The sequence below is a fragment of the Python bivittatus genome, unplaced genomic scaffold (genome assembly GCF_059951505.1).
Source record: "Python bivittatus isolate LINGU-HERP-01145 unplaced genomic scaffold, Pbiv_v1 ctg000070_np1212, whole genome shotgun sequence".
NCBI lineage: Eukaryota > Metazoa > Chordata > Lepidosauria > Squamata > Pythonidae > Python > Python bivittatus.
This window is the reverse complement of record NW_028277034.1, coordinates 15,804,914-15,822,254: the sequence shown is the minus strand read 5'-3', so window position 1 is coordinate 15,822,254 and position 17,341 is coordinate 15,804,914. Positions and strand designations below refer to the sequence as shown.

Genomic DNA, 17,341 nt, shown 5'->3' with positions numbered 1-17,341 from the left:
TGTGCGAATGTTTGTATGAGTACCCAATATTCCAGACTCTAATTCAGAATTTTTTTTTTGAATTCATGTTGACATTAATACCAGGTACTTTCCTGCTACCAATCATGTCTGACAGCAAGATGAGTAGGCAAGTACATCTGATAAAGACACAATTATTTGGTCTGCATATGAACACAGAGTTTGAAGAATCTTTAGGTACAGACTGCAATAGATTAGGACTTGTTGCATTTATTATCACATTTAGTACAAAATATAGAACACATTACATACAAACTACATTGAAACCTGAGTATCCTTTAAAAGGAAAGCTCATCTTCCATGTAAAATCCTACCTGTGCTTAATACACAGCCTAAAAGACATGAATGTATTAGTGTTAGAAGCAGCCAATTGCAATATTATGTTATTTTATACAATATACACACATACGTATATTTCAGTGAACAGTGGGTCAACAATTAGTCTGCATAATGTATAGTAGGATGGTGTACTTTTGTTCTTCCCTAGAAAAGGTCACAGAATTATCCAATTTGTTTAAAAGTTTGCCTTTCTGTAGAAATACTGACTACAGAGCCCACAAAAATTAGTCTTCATTGGCAGCAAAGCAGGCAATTGTCTGTTTACAGTGAAACAGAAACTTAAAACTTTATAGCCGGCAGATCCCAGCAACTAATTTTCACTGAGTTCAATAGGATCTACACATTTTTATCTATATATTTTGGGAAAGCTGAGATTGCTACAGCTTTTAGGGGGAGTAAAAAGGAATCACTAAGCATAATAGGCTTGAGTATCTTCAACAATTGTGACAAGTTTAAGGGGGGAGGGGGGTAGATTTCACTTAAACATTCCATATGCAGGGCTTAAAGAAGTAACTTTTCAAAATAAAGTAGCAGCTCTTCAGAAGAACAACTTAAAAGCCAGATACTAATGTTTGTTCACATTATAAGCAATAACTCACCATTAACCCTTAGGATATAAAGACTTACATGCAGCTTGTTAATACCCACATATTTTAAAAATACATTCACACACACTTTCCCTTTCTTGTTCATTTGACTAAGATGTTGGCCCACACATGTAAGCAAGCCAGAAAGGCAACATTAACCTCATTTTGATATCCGTGATTTTAAAAGGCTTAACTGTTATTTCCTGTATTATACCCACATAATCCTTCCAGTTTATGTAGGATATCATCATCTTCCTCTTTCAGATGTTCCCCTGCATTCAAGATTCTGTTGTGCCATCACCATACTTGTACAAATGGAATCGCAAGATATTAAGCAGTTTTCCAGATGATTCTTCACTATTCTCATAGCAACTTCATTCACCTCTGATGAAGCAGAGTTACTAACAGTCCTTAATTTCTTCAAGAAATGTATCCAGTGGTTCAACTGATAATACAGATGTAAAAGAACACTAACACTTAAATGAGGATGTTTACTTTATAGTGGCTTTGAAAATAACTGAATCCTGAACTATCATAAAAATCTTTGGCACTTTGGAAGAACAATCTGCAACTGACAGAGAGAGATTTTCCCTATCTAATGCCTGCTTCCTGCACTGCAAAAATTTTAGGAGAAAAAAACACTTAAAAGTATGTGTCCTTTTAAACAACAACAAGCTTTTGCAGTGAGCCAGGAGTGGCCCAACTGCTATTCAAAATCTGGACTGGAGTTTTGCAATACAACTTGCATAAGATGCATTTCAAAGAATAAATCAATACTGAAGATGCTTTTCTTCTGCATTGCTGCCTTGGCCACCTCTAGCTTCTGTTCTGCTCAGATGTTAATGCCAACAGTCTCTTGCTAAGCAGGGCATTGTGCCGCCGAAGGTATTCAATCACATCACCTTGTTTTTCAACTACTTCTTCCAAACTTGAGGTTTCTCTGAAAATCAAAAAATTAATACATCATCCTTATTACAATATTTTTTGTTATCTTACTCATCTGAAAAGAATTGCTCTTCCCAGCACCCTAACCCTCTAGAATAATCAGTCACAAGATCAAGTCCAATATAAAATCATCAGGGCTTAAAAAACACAGGAGTCAGTGCCAAGGATTTATGCAAGTTCAGCAAGTTTTATTCAAGTACCTGAATCCAACTTCTGAGGTAACTTGATTAGGATAAGAATATATCTTCTCCTCTTCTATTATATCAGGTCTTGACTTTGCTTGATTAAAGTTGCTTACCTTCACTTGGAAAACAAAAAAGATGAAATGTATATTCTGCTAAAATCAGACTATATATTTTTTTAAAAAAACTTCATTTATAGAAAAACAAACCCTATCCTGTTTCCTCTACAGAATGGAACTGCTCAAAGCATTTAAGTATAAAAGAAATAGCAATAAATAAATAAATACATACATACATACATACTGATTTGGCTTATTATTCAGATTCAGAGAAAATCAGAGTCCAAATAATAAAGTCAAATAAATATTACAGAATCTAAAGCTGATTTTAAAAGGAATTATTGCAATTGTTGTAGCATAAATATAGAGCATAACCAAAGATAAAATCCTTGCACATATTTCACCAAATGTGCCTCTGAAGGCAATTACTTGTGAAAAAAGAATCACAAAGCTATAGATTCACGTGGAAGGAAACAGTTCATCAAAAAGCTTTATGTCAGATGCTTAGGACTCTAATCAGAAGCAACTTGAACTGAATTTAGCAATTCTAGAGTATGCTCCAATACAAGAGAGATAGTAGGTTGACTTTTCTCCTGGCTTTACTCTAAAAAACCACACACACACACACCCTCCATGGGCCAAGAATAGCTGGCTTAAGTCAAAGCATGTCCTCTTAAGAGCAAGGAAGAAACTCTACAATTCTGCTGTTATTTTATTCTTTATATAATACAAACAGTAGCCCTGTTTTACATGGCACGCTTAACTGAGTTATAGGGAAAGGGTATTGATATGTCATAAGAACTGGAAAACTGGGATAATTTACCCAGCCAATTAAACTTAAGGGAATTGGATTTAGTCCAAAATAGCCTGGGTGGATGAGGGATTAAATTAAGTCTCCTGGATGACTATAGGGTGCTTGTCTTAACTAACCCTATTCCCAACACTCATCAGAGATAAGGTCCTAGAAAAGCCCCATGAGAACAGGACCTATTTTGGCATTCCATCACTGTCTGCTTTAGTTTTACATTCCTTCTCCATCAAGTAAAAAGGAAGCAGTAATTGGTAGGAGCTGGATATGCTAAACACAGTAGCATCACAATCTTTCCCCTCTGTTCAAGAAAATAAAATAAAAATGGGAAGAGCGAATGGTGGGCAAAGTCTTTCAGCCTGCTTTGTGCCAGTGGGTAGGTAGATGGGCAGGGAGGTAGGTAAGTAGGTAGGTAGATAAGGCTTGAGTGAACTGGCTGAGGCAAGGGGACTGCTGGGTAATCTGTCATGTGAACACAGCTATAATATATGATTATCGACCAGGGAACGCAATGAGGAGAAAAAAATGGAGATGGGAATAAACAGGGAAAGAACATGTGGCTATTTCACTGAGACATTTTTACACTTCATAGCAGGCTAACGTATTCACTTGTTTTTGACAAGAAAACTTTGTCAGTTGGATTGTTTCTGTGATTGGATATATTGCTAGGAAATATGGGGGCATGGTCTGTGCAGCATTCCTATTCCAAATCATTTTAAAAGGCCCTGAGGTTGGACTCCTATTTAATTCCCTTAATTTTTTAAAATGGAGGGCATTTTAGCATTCAAGATACATTTCACTGTTTTGAAGTGGTATGAATTAAAGCAGATACGCTGGCTGAGTTGATGGGAAATGTATTCTAATATGTAGGGGTGGGGTGGGAGAGAGAGGATCTGGTTGGGAAAAACTATATAAAAATATTGTCACTTCCTTCACATCCAGTTTTGTTCTGCAAGTATGTATTCAGAATGTATGCTTGGATACAGCTAGTCTTTAGCCAAAAAGAGATTAGAGAATATACTGGGGAAGTTTGCTTTTATTTATTGGTCCCACATTGACACAATGCTTCATTCTCATCTACTCAATCAACAGCTCTGTGTGAATAGGAAAACTCTTCCTATCTCTTCTAGAATTGCTTTACTAGGCCACCTGCTATGTAGGAAGTGGGCTGCATGACTGATCAGAGGAATAACTACAGCAGGTGTGTCTACAAGCTGTAAAAAGCATTAGATGCATTTAGCTCTCAAGCTGCCATGATTCAGGTATCCAAGAGCAGATCAATTACCCCAAAGCACACATTCCAGTCAACTGTCATTTAACAGGTGTCTAAAGGTGGGTAGTAGAGCAGAATCATAAAAGATGGACAAGCTAATGATTTTGTTAATACAAGTATAAATAAAGTATTTTATTGTACCATCTCAAAAAAAAATAGTGTAACTATTTTTTTCTGAAATACATGATTGTGATTCAGATGGAGAGACAGGTGAGGATTATTAATAGCAATGTTCAAGAACAGAAGTAGAGAGTGGAACCGTGGCCATCTGTTTGGGGGCAAAAGATGAAACAAGCATTGTGAGGCAAGCTCTGCCCCATCTCTGTGTTGTAATATTGCACATACTGTATGTATGTAGGGGCAGAGCATGCATTCTAATATCATGATACTCATTTCATCATTCTGTCAAAGGCATTGGTTCTTAATAGAACCAAAGAACTATGTGGTACATAAAAGACTAGTCAATTTGCTGTCATACATATTTATAGCAATATGTGTGCTATCGTACATGTTGCTAGTGAGACTCAATATTCATACCAGCCAGGGAACTTATAAATGATGAAGAAGGCAAGGAAATAAAAATACTGTGTATTAGAACCATGTATGCTACTAGATTCTATGGCTATGCAGAGATCTGGATACATGCATGCATGGATGTGCATATAACCACCTGTTGAATACACCTTAAAGTAGCCATGCCTTCTTTCAGCATTAAGCCATTGTCCTCTGCAGTTGCTACATATTTCTGAGGAAAAATGCATTTTGTTTAAGGCTTTTCCCAGAAGGTGCTCTATATACATACACATGTTCATCTGTTTTGCCCTTTGAATTTGGATCTCTGCATAGACTTATTAGATGCAATAGTTAAGAATTAATGGGCTAACATATGCAGATAGCAGGGCTCTTTCAGAGATTAGGGAAGCATCTTTAAAATGGGTATCACAATGATACTTTCCTCTCATCAAAGAAAAAAGGGGTCTTCCAAGTCCTACTTCACTGAGCTAAGAATAAAATACATTTGCTTTCTAAAGAAGAATAAGATAATGGACTTTCAATATTCTTTCTTTGAGGGAAGATAACCTTTATATTTTCTATTCTTCTAGCACCAAGAGAAAAGGTGGATGCTAGATTCATTTCTATATACAACAGTGCTTAAAAGTTTGTGAATCCTTTTGAATTTTCAATATTTCTGCATAAATATGACCTAAATGTTGAGAATCATTTTTCTCAATAAATAACTGAACAAGTATGATGTTTTTGATTCATTTGTTTAATTGGGTTCTCTTTATCTGGTTTTAGGACTTGTGTGGTGAAGAGATTGTGTTTTAGGTCATATTTATGCAGAAATATTGAAAATTCAAAAGGATTCACACATTTTTAAGCATCACTGTATATATTTAGCCGGTTCAAAGAACTGTCTTGCTCCCATCACTTATAAAGATGCCTTAGAAGCTAGCCAAAATATGTGTTTATGTTGCCACTGTCTGCTAAATGAGACTATACACAAAGTATGTACTTCCTTGCTCTACATTCTGAATTTTATTTTCTTAATTGTAAACACTGAGAGGCTCTGCATGGGTCAGAGAAGCAGTGGCAAATCCAATACAAAGCCATAATATGAACTCTCCTATCTCAAAAACACAAAAGTCGACTCCTTTGGCACAGCAGTTTACAGATTATTCACATATACCTGCTTATTAACTCCTTAAAATGCAGATTCCCCAGCATGGCTTGAAAAATAACAGCATGGTGTCATTTTTGTCCCCTTTGCTGTGATAGTTTAACACTCATAACATTATCTTGCTTTACTGTCAATGCTACATTCTCTGATAGTTTTAGCTTCTTTCATCCTAAGAAAAAGACCAGAGAATTTTATTATTCTTACGACCTGCATCTTGTGCCTGAGTTTTTTTAATGCTCTCTGAATTGTGCAAATATATCTTGCAAGATGCATTCTGCCTCTTTCCTTCCTCAGCTACCATGTGCACAGCAAAAAATGAAGAGCCTTGAACTATTCGTGAAGAGATGTAGCTGCTTATCAGTGCCAGGCAAAAAGCCTCTCAAAGCAGCTGCTTTGCCACAAAAGATGGCTCTCACTGCCAAGGGAAGAATTTCTTTATCAACAGCTGCATTTTGTATGCTCTATTTTTGTGCTACACACTGCCTCAAGCCCCTGGGATACACCAGCATAAAAGTTGAAAGATGTAAGTGTCATGCAAACAATTGCAGCTTGCAGCTCCACCACCACAGAAGTTAAGACATGCTTCAATGATGTCCACATCTTTGTCTTCTTCTGATGTTAATCATTTTTTTCAAATGTATTAAAATACCATATTTTTTTCTCAACATCATATAGATAAAACTGAAAAGACTGGTGGTATGATATCCAACAATATTAATTTTAGGCTCACAGCTTGTAAACTTTTAGCAGCTCCCTTAAGTCAAACTAATGTTAATAATGCTTTAAAAACAAAAAGAGTGGATGGCCTAGTTACCTTATCAAAGCAAAGCTGCAATTCTCACCTGTGTAGACAACCAGACATATCAATGAACATATCAATTCCACACCCAAGATTCCCAGGATGAAGCAGAGATACATTTTATTGTGATTAGGAAATGAATGTTGCAGTGACATTATCAGCAGTAAAGCCACATTTCCTATTAAAAACAAATAGGACACATTAAAAACAGAAATCTGAGTCAGCTTTCCTCACAAAGTTATATTAGCTGAAAGTCAAGGACCTGTAATGGCCACTAAGACAGTGAAGGATAGTCTAGAAATTTCCAAATATAGCTGAAAATTAACTTTTCTACATATATAATGCTGCAGTAACTTTAAACCAGATTGCACCCAATAGATAACCTTGATCAAGAGGCCATTAAAATAAATCCTTAAACTCTAATGACCCAAAATAGAAACAAACAGAAAATATATTATCTGTCTGCAGTGCAAGAGACAGGGATAGAGTTTGAATTCAGTTCTCCCCCTCATTATGCCTCCAGAACAATTCAGTCATCACTGATTATCTGCATAAAGGTTCTGCATGAATCTTTATGGTAGTGGGCTGGTCTTACTGGAATAATATATGCTATTTATTTTGATTGGATTCCCACCTGTCACACCATCTTTCAATGGATTTAGGAGTAATGCCACGAACATATATAAAACTATTCTTGGTAGAATTAATATAGATTGATTGAGTGCCATTGAGTCAATGTCGACTTTCAGCAACCATAGCTGGATCCTCTGTAGGATAATCTGTCTTCACCTTGGCCTTTTAGGTCTTTCAGTGGTGCGATGATTTCAACAATCACTTGCTATCCACGTGGTTTTATTAGTAAAATACAAGAGTATATTACCATTGACTTCTTTTGTGTAATATGAAATTATGTAACTCCAGTTAACTTCTTGTATCAGTTCTGTGTTGGCACAGGTGCCTGCTTGTTTTAGCTGGGCTGCTGGGATAACCTTTACACCTTGGGTGACTATACTGGGAAAAAACACTCTTGGTGTACCTCGCCATCCCTCCCAGGAACACTCACTCCCCAAGGATGAGATAACATAGCAGGACTTACAAGTGAAACTAATATTAGCATTATGTAACGGGACAATATAGAATAATTCTTTTCATAGGGGCATAGCACAAGCACTAGATCTTCAAGAAAATGCATCATCTGTTTAAATAGTTAGCTGTGAGCCATCTTGGCAATGTTTTTATCTCTAGAGCTCTATCTAGTGGCCCCATTTCAGTGGTGCACATAAAACAAAACTACAGATATTCATCAACCTGTAAATTGGTTGGTTGGTTGGGTCAGACTGCAGTTTGGTTGTTACAAAAAATAGATACTGAAATGCCAGATACTTAAAGATAAGATTTTTCATTTTCAAAGTTTTTTATTACAGCAAAATTAGACTTCTTTTCAAAAAGTGGCATATTTCTCTAGTACTGCAAGAGACTCAGTCACTCTACCTCTCTTGTTGATTAACTTACTTTCCAATCTCTAGAAAAAGGTTTCTCATTCCGCCAAATTAAGTAAGTTTAGAGCTGCTCAGTGGCAAGTGTTAGCCCTTCAAGGTAGTCCATACAAGAAGCACAACCAGCAGCATCAGCACTATCTTTACTATAAGGTTAAACAGAATCCTGTAAGACTGAAAGCATTTCTCCCCTCCTCTCTTTTTAGTCTCCAGAAAACTAGGGGAGGTCTCTTCTGAAATCCTTCCCATGCTTTTCCTCTACCTGTGGACTGAACTGCCTCTTATCAGACTGTTGCCCAGGCTGCTGGTCTTCCTCCTGTCTCCCAAGGTCATTCCCACATACCATCACACAACAGGGGAAAACTGGGAGCCACAACATTCTTGTCTTGTTTTACAATTAGAGAAACAAGGAATAGAAATATCATACAATGATAGGCAAAGTTAGAAATATAAATTGAAAAATGAAATTAAGTGGTACTACCACAGCAGCAAATAATCTCTCCAGTTTTATAAAACCGTATCTTTTAATTTAACACCTATTTAATACCTGATTCATGTTCAGAGTGCATGCTGTTTTCCATCAACATCCTTCATGTACTGCTTATTTCATCTTTATAAGCCAATGAAACTAACTGAGAGGTGATAACTGATAGAGCAGATTTATTGTTTAACTATATTGGGTAGGACCTGAACCAACAGACTCAAGATAAAAGCTTTCAAGTAAACATTAATCCTGATGCTATAAACTATTTGACACTAGACCAGAGTACATTAAAAGCTGATGAACTCTCATCCTTGAAAGCAAAGCTGAAAGCCTATTTTCAGGGATGCTTCAAGTCAATATCATATATTTATTAGGTATCAGAATAGAAGTTTCCAACTCTATTAATAGTATCTCCTGCACTTACAATCCCTAATGAAAAAGTGCCTTGAATACATTCTTGCTCTCTAAAGAATTGTGACCACTGGTGTTACTGCAAAATATAATTTTCTACGCATGCAAATAGCAGCAAGTAGAGAGGTGATATGCATGTGGACTGGCCAATTTTTTTTTCATATGCTTAACTAATCTAGATCAGTAAGACTGAATCTATGATATGAAGAGGATCTATATTGTCTGAGCCACTAAATATACATCACTAGCTTTTTAAAATGACTATTTTGATGATTTCTTAAAAGTCTCTATATCCTAACTGAAAATACTGTAATAATTTGGTAAAATAAGATCAAGGAAAATAGTTGTATTGATAAGTATAATAATTTATTGCATACCATCATGCATCTATTTTCCAAGCATCACTTAGTTCTTTTATTTCCCTTTCTCCTTTCTTGGGTTCATATCCCTATCACAACTCCAAACAGTTTCGTATCAGGAAACTATTCAAGTACTCTTACTGGATTGTAAGAACCTGCTGCTAGGAAGTGCTTATAAGCAAATATCCACTTGTCACAGATTCATAGCAGCCACTAGGAGTTATTTGCCACATAATGGGCCTGGTATAATTAAAACAACACAATATCACTTCTTACCATTGAAAATATAATGTGACCATTACTCAGCAGTGGCTCTGTTTGTAAATATGCTGCAGTGTAAAATGTATTAAATGCATGGAAAATAAAATCATACTTTTAAAAGTCTTATCTGAACAGGATTTTACACTGTTTATTAGTCATAGCTATAATAATGACTTGTTTCGGCTTACCAGAATGAAGGTTTCAACTGATCAAAATGAGATGTATCACTACAAAAATAACAGAACGTATTTTCACCCTATATATGTAACATCATTACTGTATACTGAAATATTTGTATTTAGAGGAAAAACATTAATTAAAATGAATAAGCAAGTGCATTCTGGCTCACCTGTTGACTGAATTAGCAGGGGAAGCCTTTTAAGATGTCTTGTGGTTCGGTAGATGTGGAGGTAACCTTTGCTTCTGACTTTGCTGTGTTGAACGTGAATGTATCGTTCCAGGAACAGATGAAGAATCCAGAGAATTACCTTGGCAATCACTATAATAGTCTGCACTTTAAAGGGATAAGTGTAGTTTTCGGGGCACGTATCTTCACTTGAATCAGCGTAAGAGCAAACCATCCCTGTCACAAATGCCAACACAACAAAAGCAACCTAGAAAGAAAGATATTAAATAATTATAAGATATGGACTAAAGAAGTGAGTATTATCAGTCAGGTTTCATGCAAGCTATTTATATTAAGAGTATTTTTTTTATTGTGAGCTGAATTATCATATTGTTTCAACTGGAAATGCTTGTATCTCCCAATTCAGGAACAGCACCACCATAACCCAATTCTGAGTATGCCATCCATCTAACGCTGAACTATTCTAATATGAACATGTATCCAAGATACGGCTGTGCATAGTATTTGGGGCACTTTATAACCAGTTGAAGGATAATGAAAAGTCCATAAGATTCAACTTTGGCTTGCATCAAAAGGAGTCACTGGGGTTGTTAAATGGTATTGCCCTCTCTAAATAGCACAAAGGCATTATGGGGAGTTCTCTAACTATGACTGTGTCTATTATTTCATTAAACTATCCAAGACACCAGAGTTATCTTTTCTCAATTCAGGAAGCCTGGGTGTGTGCATGGAATCAGTTTCCATCAGCCTGTTTCTGGCAATGATATGACTTCTGAAAATTCCTATATAAAGGTTCTAACATAAAGCAGTAAATTAATGGTACATTTTGAAAGTAAGAAGCTCTTTATTACAACCACCATATCAGTATTCCAGGAATATCCCATAACACTACTGCCAGTAGATGTATACAGACATGGATTAAAAAGTATTCAAGTAAACTAGCAATAAAACCTCACAGTTAAGATTCTAGTGTGGTTACCAGAACTTTGTGATGCTTACAGATTCAACTTGCAGTATGCATTGCACTTTAACAAAAAAAGTCTATCTAGCTGACATGCAACTTGTACTTTGAATTCCAAGACTGTCTTACTAAGAAGTGTTTCTATTGATCCTTTCACTTCAGTGAAATAGGAACTCATCAAGGAAAGGGGAAATACATAGCTTCTGCTTTATTATTTTTTTCACTTCTATGCTAATTTGTCCTGAACATAATGAAGATAGTCACTATGTTATTTCACTTGCAAAGCAAAGAGAGTGACTTAGCCTGGTGTTAATACATGTCACTGCTTCTGCCATCAAGGTGGTTTTAGAGTTGTGCTTTCTTCCTCCCCTCACCCTCTACCCATACACACCACTGAAGCATAACCCCCTTTTACTGTATTACATCAAGCAACACTGCTTGGCATATACAGAAACTGTTTTGATGGCTCTGTTTCATTTGCATAATAGTCAGCAAGGAGACATGATGATTCATATCCCAGAACTGGGGAAGAATGGCAAAAGCTAGATTTACTGGTTATGGCACCAGAAGTAGGAATCTTCTGTACATCCCATTTTGTTGGTTTTTAATTTTCTCAGTTGAGATTACAGTATCAATCCCCAAGCTGCAAGTTGATAAGACTAACAGTTTGGCACATTATTTCAGTGTATAAAGCCTAACTGCCCATTTTTAATAATGAGTCAAGACTATGCATTCTGGATTCCACATAATTATGATGGGGCAAGACTGGAGAAGTCTTAAAGGAGACCTAGATGCCTCTGCCACTTTTAAAGGACCAAGAAGGACAAACTGGGATAAAGTTTGTTTGTTTGTTTGTTTTTATCTGCACTCAATCGTTACCGATTCTGCGGTGACTGCCTGGACAAGTCCCTGCAGTTTTCAGGGCAAGGTGTTTCAGAAGTGGTTTGCCATTGCTTCCTTCCTAGAGCAGAGCCCAACTGGCGAGCGCAGGAGGCGGGGTTTCCGTTGCTTCGTGCCTTTTTCAGGCATGCGCGGCTTCCGCGTTACTGGCAACTGGTCCCATCTCCTTTGCAAGGCGCCGCCAGCATTTTTCCTCCCACCAGGGTGAGAGTACCCATTTATGTACTCACATAAGTTTTCGAGCTGCTGGGTTGGCAGGAGCCGGGGGGGAAGCAGGAGCTCGCTCTGCTGCGCGGAGCTGGGCTCGAACCGCTGAAGTGTCGACCATTTCTGGCCGGCAACTTTCAGCGTCATTAAGCCGCTGTGCCACCACGTCATAAAACTTATGACATGTCTTTCTGCTGGGGAAGGAGCAATTTAAGTGCCAGAGAAAGAAATTAGTATTCCTAACTTGTTAGTCAGCTAAATGAAATAACTGCACTTTACCACCTGGTCTGCAGGCAAGCTAAGCTGATCATTTGCATCACTCCACATTTGTCTGTTCTTTAACTTACATGCAAAAACAACAAAACATTGGCAATGAAGACTGTAGGTATAGCATGGAACTCTGGATGTAGCCTGGAATGTAACATATGGGGTGGAAGAAGTGGTGCATCAAGTAGAGGGTCATCATCCATGCTCTGTGTTATCTCCAAGGATCCCTGAAACAGGTTCAGCGACAAAATATTTTAAATCAGAAAGTCAAAATAACTTTTACATATGCAGAAATCAACTATGCTTGTTTGTGCAAGTTTTATTACATTAGAAAGATCTAGACATTTCAAAAAGCAAAACATTTTCAGCAAAATCCTATGTATTTACTTGGATGCATTTCCTATTATGTGTAATAGGATTTATCATCATCTACAGAGAATTATAGTTGTCATATAATTTTAGAATTTATATGGGGGATGCAGACCAGATTACAGCAATGAAGGTTCTGTCTGAGGACAGAAAATGGGTTCCTCCTCCCAAAGGAAAATGTTGCTATGCAAATCAGTATAAATCCAATTAAAATATTCACTTCAGTATCCGTATCTACATATTGCGGCTATGTTATTTGATGGGGGTGGGGAACCCTGAAATCCCTTTTCCTCAATTTTTAGAACAATCTCCCCAAAATCAAACATCAATCCATCTCTGAAACTGCCAAATATGTCTGAAGTGGGAAATCTTCTGGCCTACATTTCTGGCCAGGAAATCCTGGTTCCAGTCCACATTTAATTATGAAAGGTGACTTTGGGCCTATCACTGTTTCTCAGCCTAATCTACTTAACAGGAATGTTATTGTGAGGATAAAAAGAGGGACATCCACCACATTTTATTTTCAGTGAAAGAAGCTATATAAAAGAAATAACAGACTGACTAAATAAATTGAAAGCAAGGAATGTAAATGAAATGTGAAAAATGCAGTGGCAGATGAAATTTAATATGCTCAACTAATACATTCATCTAAAATATGCCTTTGTAAGCATATTTTGACAGTTTGACAGGAGTGTAGCAATACATTTCATATATGGGGGGAAATCCAAGAGTACTTCCTGAAAAAAATGCACATATGACCCCCAAAACAGTTCCTTCTTCTCATTTACCTTACCTTCATGAGCAAAGAATGCTTTAGCTAAGACCCCCATTCCTCCACCTTGAGATTTCTTTGCTCATAGGTAAAATTGCTCAGTTTGGTTGTTTTTGGAGATAGTACTACCTCATAAATATCAGTATACACTGACATGATTTGTATGTAGTCCCCGGGTTAAGAATGCCCAGGTTACAGATGATCCATAGTTAAGAATGGAACCTACTGTAGCAAAATTCAGGTTAAATACACAATATTTGAGTTAATTACACAATACTACTTGTACAGTATTATACAATAATACCGTTCCAGCTTACATACAAATTTGACTTAAGGACAGACCTTGGGAACAGAAGTCATTCTTAAACCAGGGACTACCTGTACTGTATTTGACAATAAACCCTGTACCTGTGACCATAAACTCAAGCAAAAATCCCCCTTGTATCACAAAGAAAGTTTTAGTGCATTATAAAGTAAATAAGCATAGGGCATCTCATGATCTGAAAACAAATACAAAAGTCACTTTTGAAAAGATAGCCATCCATATCATCTTTACATCATATACAACTCTTGCCAGACAGTGAGGAGAAGCAAGCACTCAATTTGATTTATTTGGATCTGCATGTGTGTGTGGACAATTATCCTAATACATTAGGAACTTTTTACTTAGAAGCATAAATTTACTATTTTCAGATCCTTCAAACATAGAACTAGCAGAATACATTTCCCTCCCAACTTCGATTCTCATCCTTTCTGATATAGTACTTATTTTGCATTTTGCAAGACTCCTTTTTAAGCCTAGAATTAGAAGGATAAAAATTCAGATTTAAAATGATCATTCCTGAACAAATTTGTAAACATATTCCTGACATTTTCCACCAATGTCAGTGGGGAAAAAAAGTTTTTCTAATTAACTTCATTTTTTAAAAGTTAACTTTTAAAAACCTCTGGACAAAAAATAATTTAAAAATTCATCTAATACTGTACATATTAATAAAAACAGCTGTCAACAAAGTACATACTGTAATCCTCTGGCCACAAAGAGGCCAGCACAGAAGTACATTTTACATTAAATTGCACATAAGCCTGAAAATGCTACTTTTGTGTTTTTCTTTCAACATCAAACCTAAAAAGTAGGTCTGTATACTGTTAGCAATTGTCAGCATTTTTCTTTTCACTGTTGATTAATATATTTATTCAATGGGAGCAAATACACTAAGACCTTTAATATCTGCTCTTCAACTTTCCTGTTTAACTTGAAATGTAACATGATCAGAAGGAATCAAAGCAGCAGTGTCAAACTAACAGCTCAGTATAACTTCAGTTTTTCTGGGAATAAATCCCAGTAAATTCACTTATATCTAGGTAAAATAATTATTATATTTAAACTATAAAAGATACTTAGATACCCTTGGCTAGAGAGATATTTTCTAAATTTATTAAAACAAAACCATGAAATTAGGATTTCAGATCAGAATTAAATATTCACTAATACTTCATCTTTTCCTAATTGTGCTGTAGCAATATGCTTTTTGTTTCTAACCAACAACAAACAAAATTTTGAACTGGGGGAAACATGGATGTTATGTTTTCAAATACAGTGAGTCAATCATTATTGCTGAAGAGAAACAGCATGGTTTTCAGGATCAAGGTAGTTATTCTTTGGGAAAACTCTGGAGTTCAGGGGCTTCCTTCACTATTCCACTGTAAAAGGATATGCGAACTCTGTAGTTCAATATTAACAGGAAGTAGTAAGAAGTCCTAGTAAGAAGTCAGTTTTAAGATATCTACAGATTACATTGTTAGCAATCTATTGAAATGTATATCCTATTGGATATAATATATGTAGGGTTGAAATATTTATTTATTTATTTAATCTGTTCAATTGTGTGAGATTCCCAGAGACTGCCTGGACAAGTCCCTGTAGTTTTTTTGGCAAAGTTTTTCAGAAGTAGTTTGCCACTGCCTCCTTTCTAGGGCTCAGAGAAAGTGACTGGCCCAAGGTCACCCAGCTGGCTTTGTGCCTTGGCAGGACTAGAACTCACGGGCTCCCAGTTTCTAGCCTGATGCCTTAACCACTACACCAAATTGGTTGAAATATAATACATCTTAATTTCACTAGTGTTTCAGCTTCCACAGAGAAAGAGACCAAATTATCATCCCTGATGGACAAAGGAAGACAGACAACTCTTCTGTCAGTTCTAGCCAGTATGACCAATGATGAAGGTCAATTCTAATAATAGCTGGAGACTAACGTATCATTTATCTCTTCTTTAATGTATTACATTCCAGTTTTTTTAATCACAAAATTGTTTTTCAAATACATAATTAAATTCAAAAATAAAACCTGCAAGACACAGGATAGCAACCCTCCTTCTTAATTTGACAGGAAGGTTAACATCCCTCACAGAACTTATGTTTCAGTGCCACAATCAGCCACAGCAGATAGGCAGATAGACAAAGCAACCCTGTCTTTAATTAGTTTCGTCTTGAAATCTATTATTGATCTCACTGAAATTCTAGCAAATATTTTTCATAGCACAAAAACAACTCAATGTACTTTGGTATGGTTTAACTTTTAGTAATGTCATATTAAACATTAATTGCATAACTTCAATAATTTTCCTCATACACTTACTAGTATTCTATTGGAAACTACATCTTTGTTTTAAATACATCAATATATTCTAGCAAATAATGCCATTTTTGTACACTCAGGGATCCATTTTCAGTACTGTAACTGCACTTAATGACAAAAGATGCATAAGAAAATAGGGAGCCAGTGATATGTCGATCCTTTATCCCATAAGCAGCTCAATTATAGGATAACCCTAGTTTTAAAACTCTGTGCAAATACATATTGTTGGCAATCCTAGTCTCAATATTAGCACTTTGGACCAGTCTGATAAAACATGAAACAAAATGTGATTTATCTAATAGTGCTTCCTGGCACTTTAACTTTAGCATTTGTGTAGCACGGATTTCAAGCCGAAATAGGGAGGGGAGGAAACACAGAAGGAAAACCTGAACACCTGTTATTAAGCATGTCTATAACTATGCCTGACACCGATTTATCTGTGTGTCACATACAGGCTGAGTTCACACGTATTAATGGAGTGGGTTTGGCTCACTATATTGTGTGAAAATTATTGGAAGAGCTCAAATCTTTTCAGAAAATTCATCCCAAGGTCTCGCAAAACAAAATTTGTGCCTCCCTGTCTCCAAAGAGAAATGAAAGAAAGTCAGCGCTATCACATGATAATGACGAGACGCCTTCGTGCTGGGGCTCTCCAGACATGAGGCTAGCCCTTCCAGTATCTCAGCTACTAGGGTCACCATACTGGTTAGCGACGACGGCAGCTGCCGTCCAGCTCCCTTCCAGAGCGCCCTGTTGAGGGCAATAATCAAGCGAGGGGGCCAGGGTGAGCCTAAGCAAACTAAACCTTGGAGTCACGCGGATTTTCAGTCTGGACCCCCAGGCAATCTGCTGCAAACCCTCCACCACCACCGCCGCCCCCCCCGACACCGGACTCGCCGCTCACAGGAGTGTCCGTACCAGCCTGCAAATACCAGCATGCCAGGGACCTCAACGCCATAACTCACGTTATCCACACCACGCAACTGCCGCCCTCCTGAAGCCGAAGCTCCCGCCATCGTGGGCTGCTCCTGCAGCTGCTTCCGGTGCCGCACCCCCCCCCCGCTGCGTTAAAGGAAACACCCCACCCCCTCCATTCCCGGGTACGACGTAGCGCATCTTCGGCTTTTGTCTCCACTCCAAATCTCCTCCCACTTTCTA

The 17,341-nt window shown here is 37.1% G+C and overlaps 1 protein-coding gene across 2 annotated transcripts; it reads right to left on the bottom strand.

Moving 5' to 3' along the window:
* Positions 1-212: 212 nt before the first annotated feature.
* Positions 213-17,243, bottom strand: TMEM192 (transmembrane protein 192). 2 transcript variants are annotated; one of them, XM_007427483.3, is made up of 6 exons: positions 17,149-17,243; positions 12,485-12,631; positions 10,052-10,316; positions 6,735-6,869; positions 2,090-2,192; positions 213-1,884 (listed from the first exon to the last, which is right to left on the bottom strand). In XM_007427483.3, the coding sequence occupies exons 1-6, from the start codon at positions 17,197-17,199 to the stop codon at positions 1,761-1,763; spliced, it is 825 nt and encodes a 274-aa protein (XP_007427545.2). In that variant the 5' UTR covers positions 17,200-17,243; the 3' UTR covers positions 213-1,760. The 2 variants fall into 2 exon arrangements, with proteins under 2 accessions (XP_007427545.2, XP_025021985.1); XM_025166217.2 differs by having other exon boundaries at positions 17,102-17,230.
* Positions 17,244-17,341: the final 98 nt, after the last annotated feature.

Bases quoted from the DNA above. Each gene is read 5' to 3' on its own strand.
- TMEM192 (XM_007427483.3), bottom strand. From the start codon at position 17,199: ATGGCGGGAGCTTCGGCTTCAGGAGGGCGGCAGTTGCGTGGTGTGGAT. The intron at 12,632-17,148 runs GTGAGTTATGGC...AACCTGTTTCAG, and splicing joins AGTTGCGTGGTGTGGATAAC to GGATCCTTGGAGATAACACA. The intron at 6,870-10,051 runs GTGAGCCAGAAT...TGTTTTTAATAG, and splicing joins CCTGCTAATTCAGTCAACAG to GAAATGTGGCTTTACTGCTG.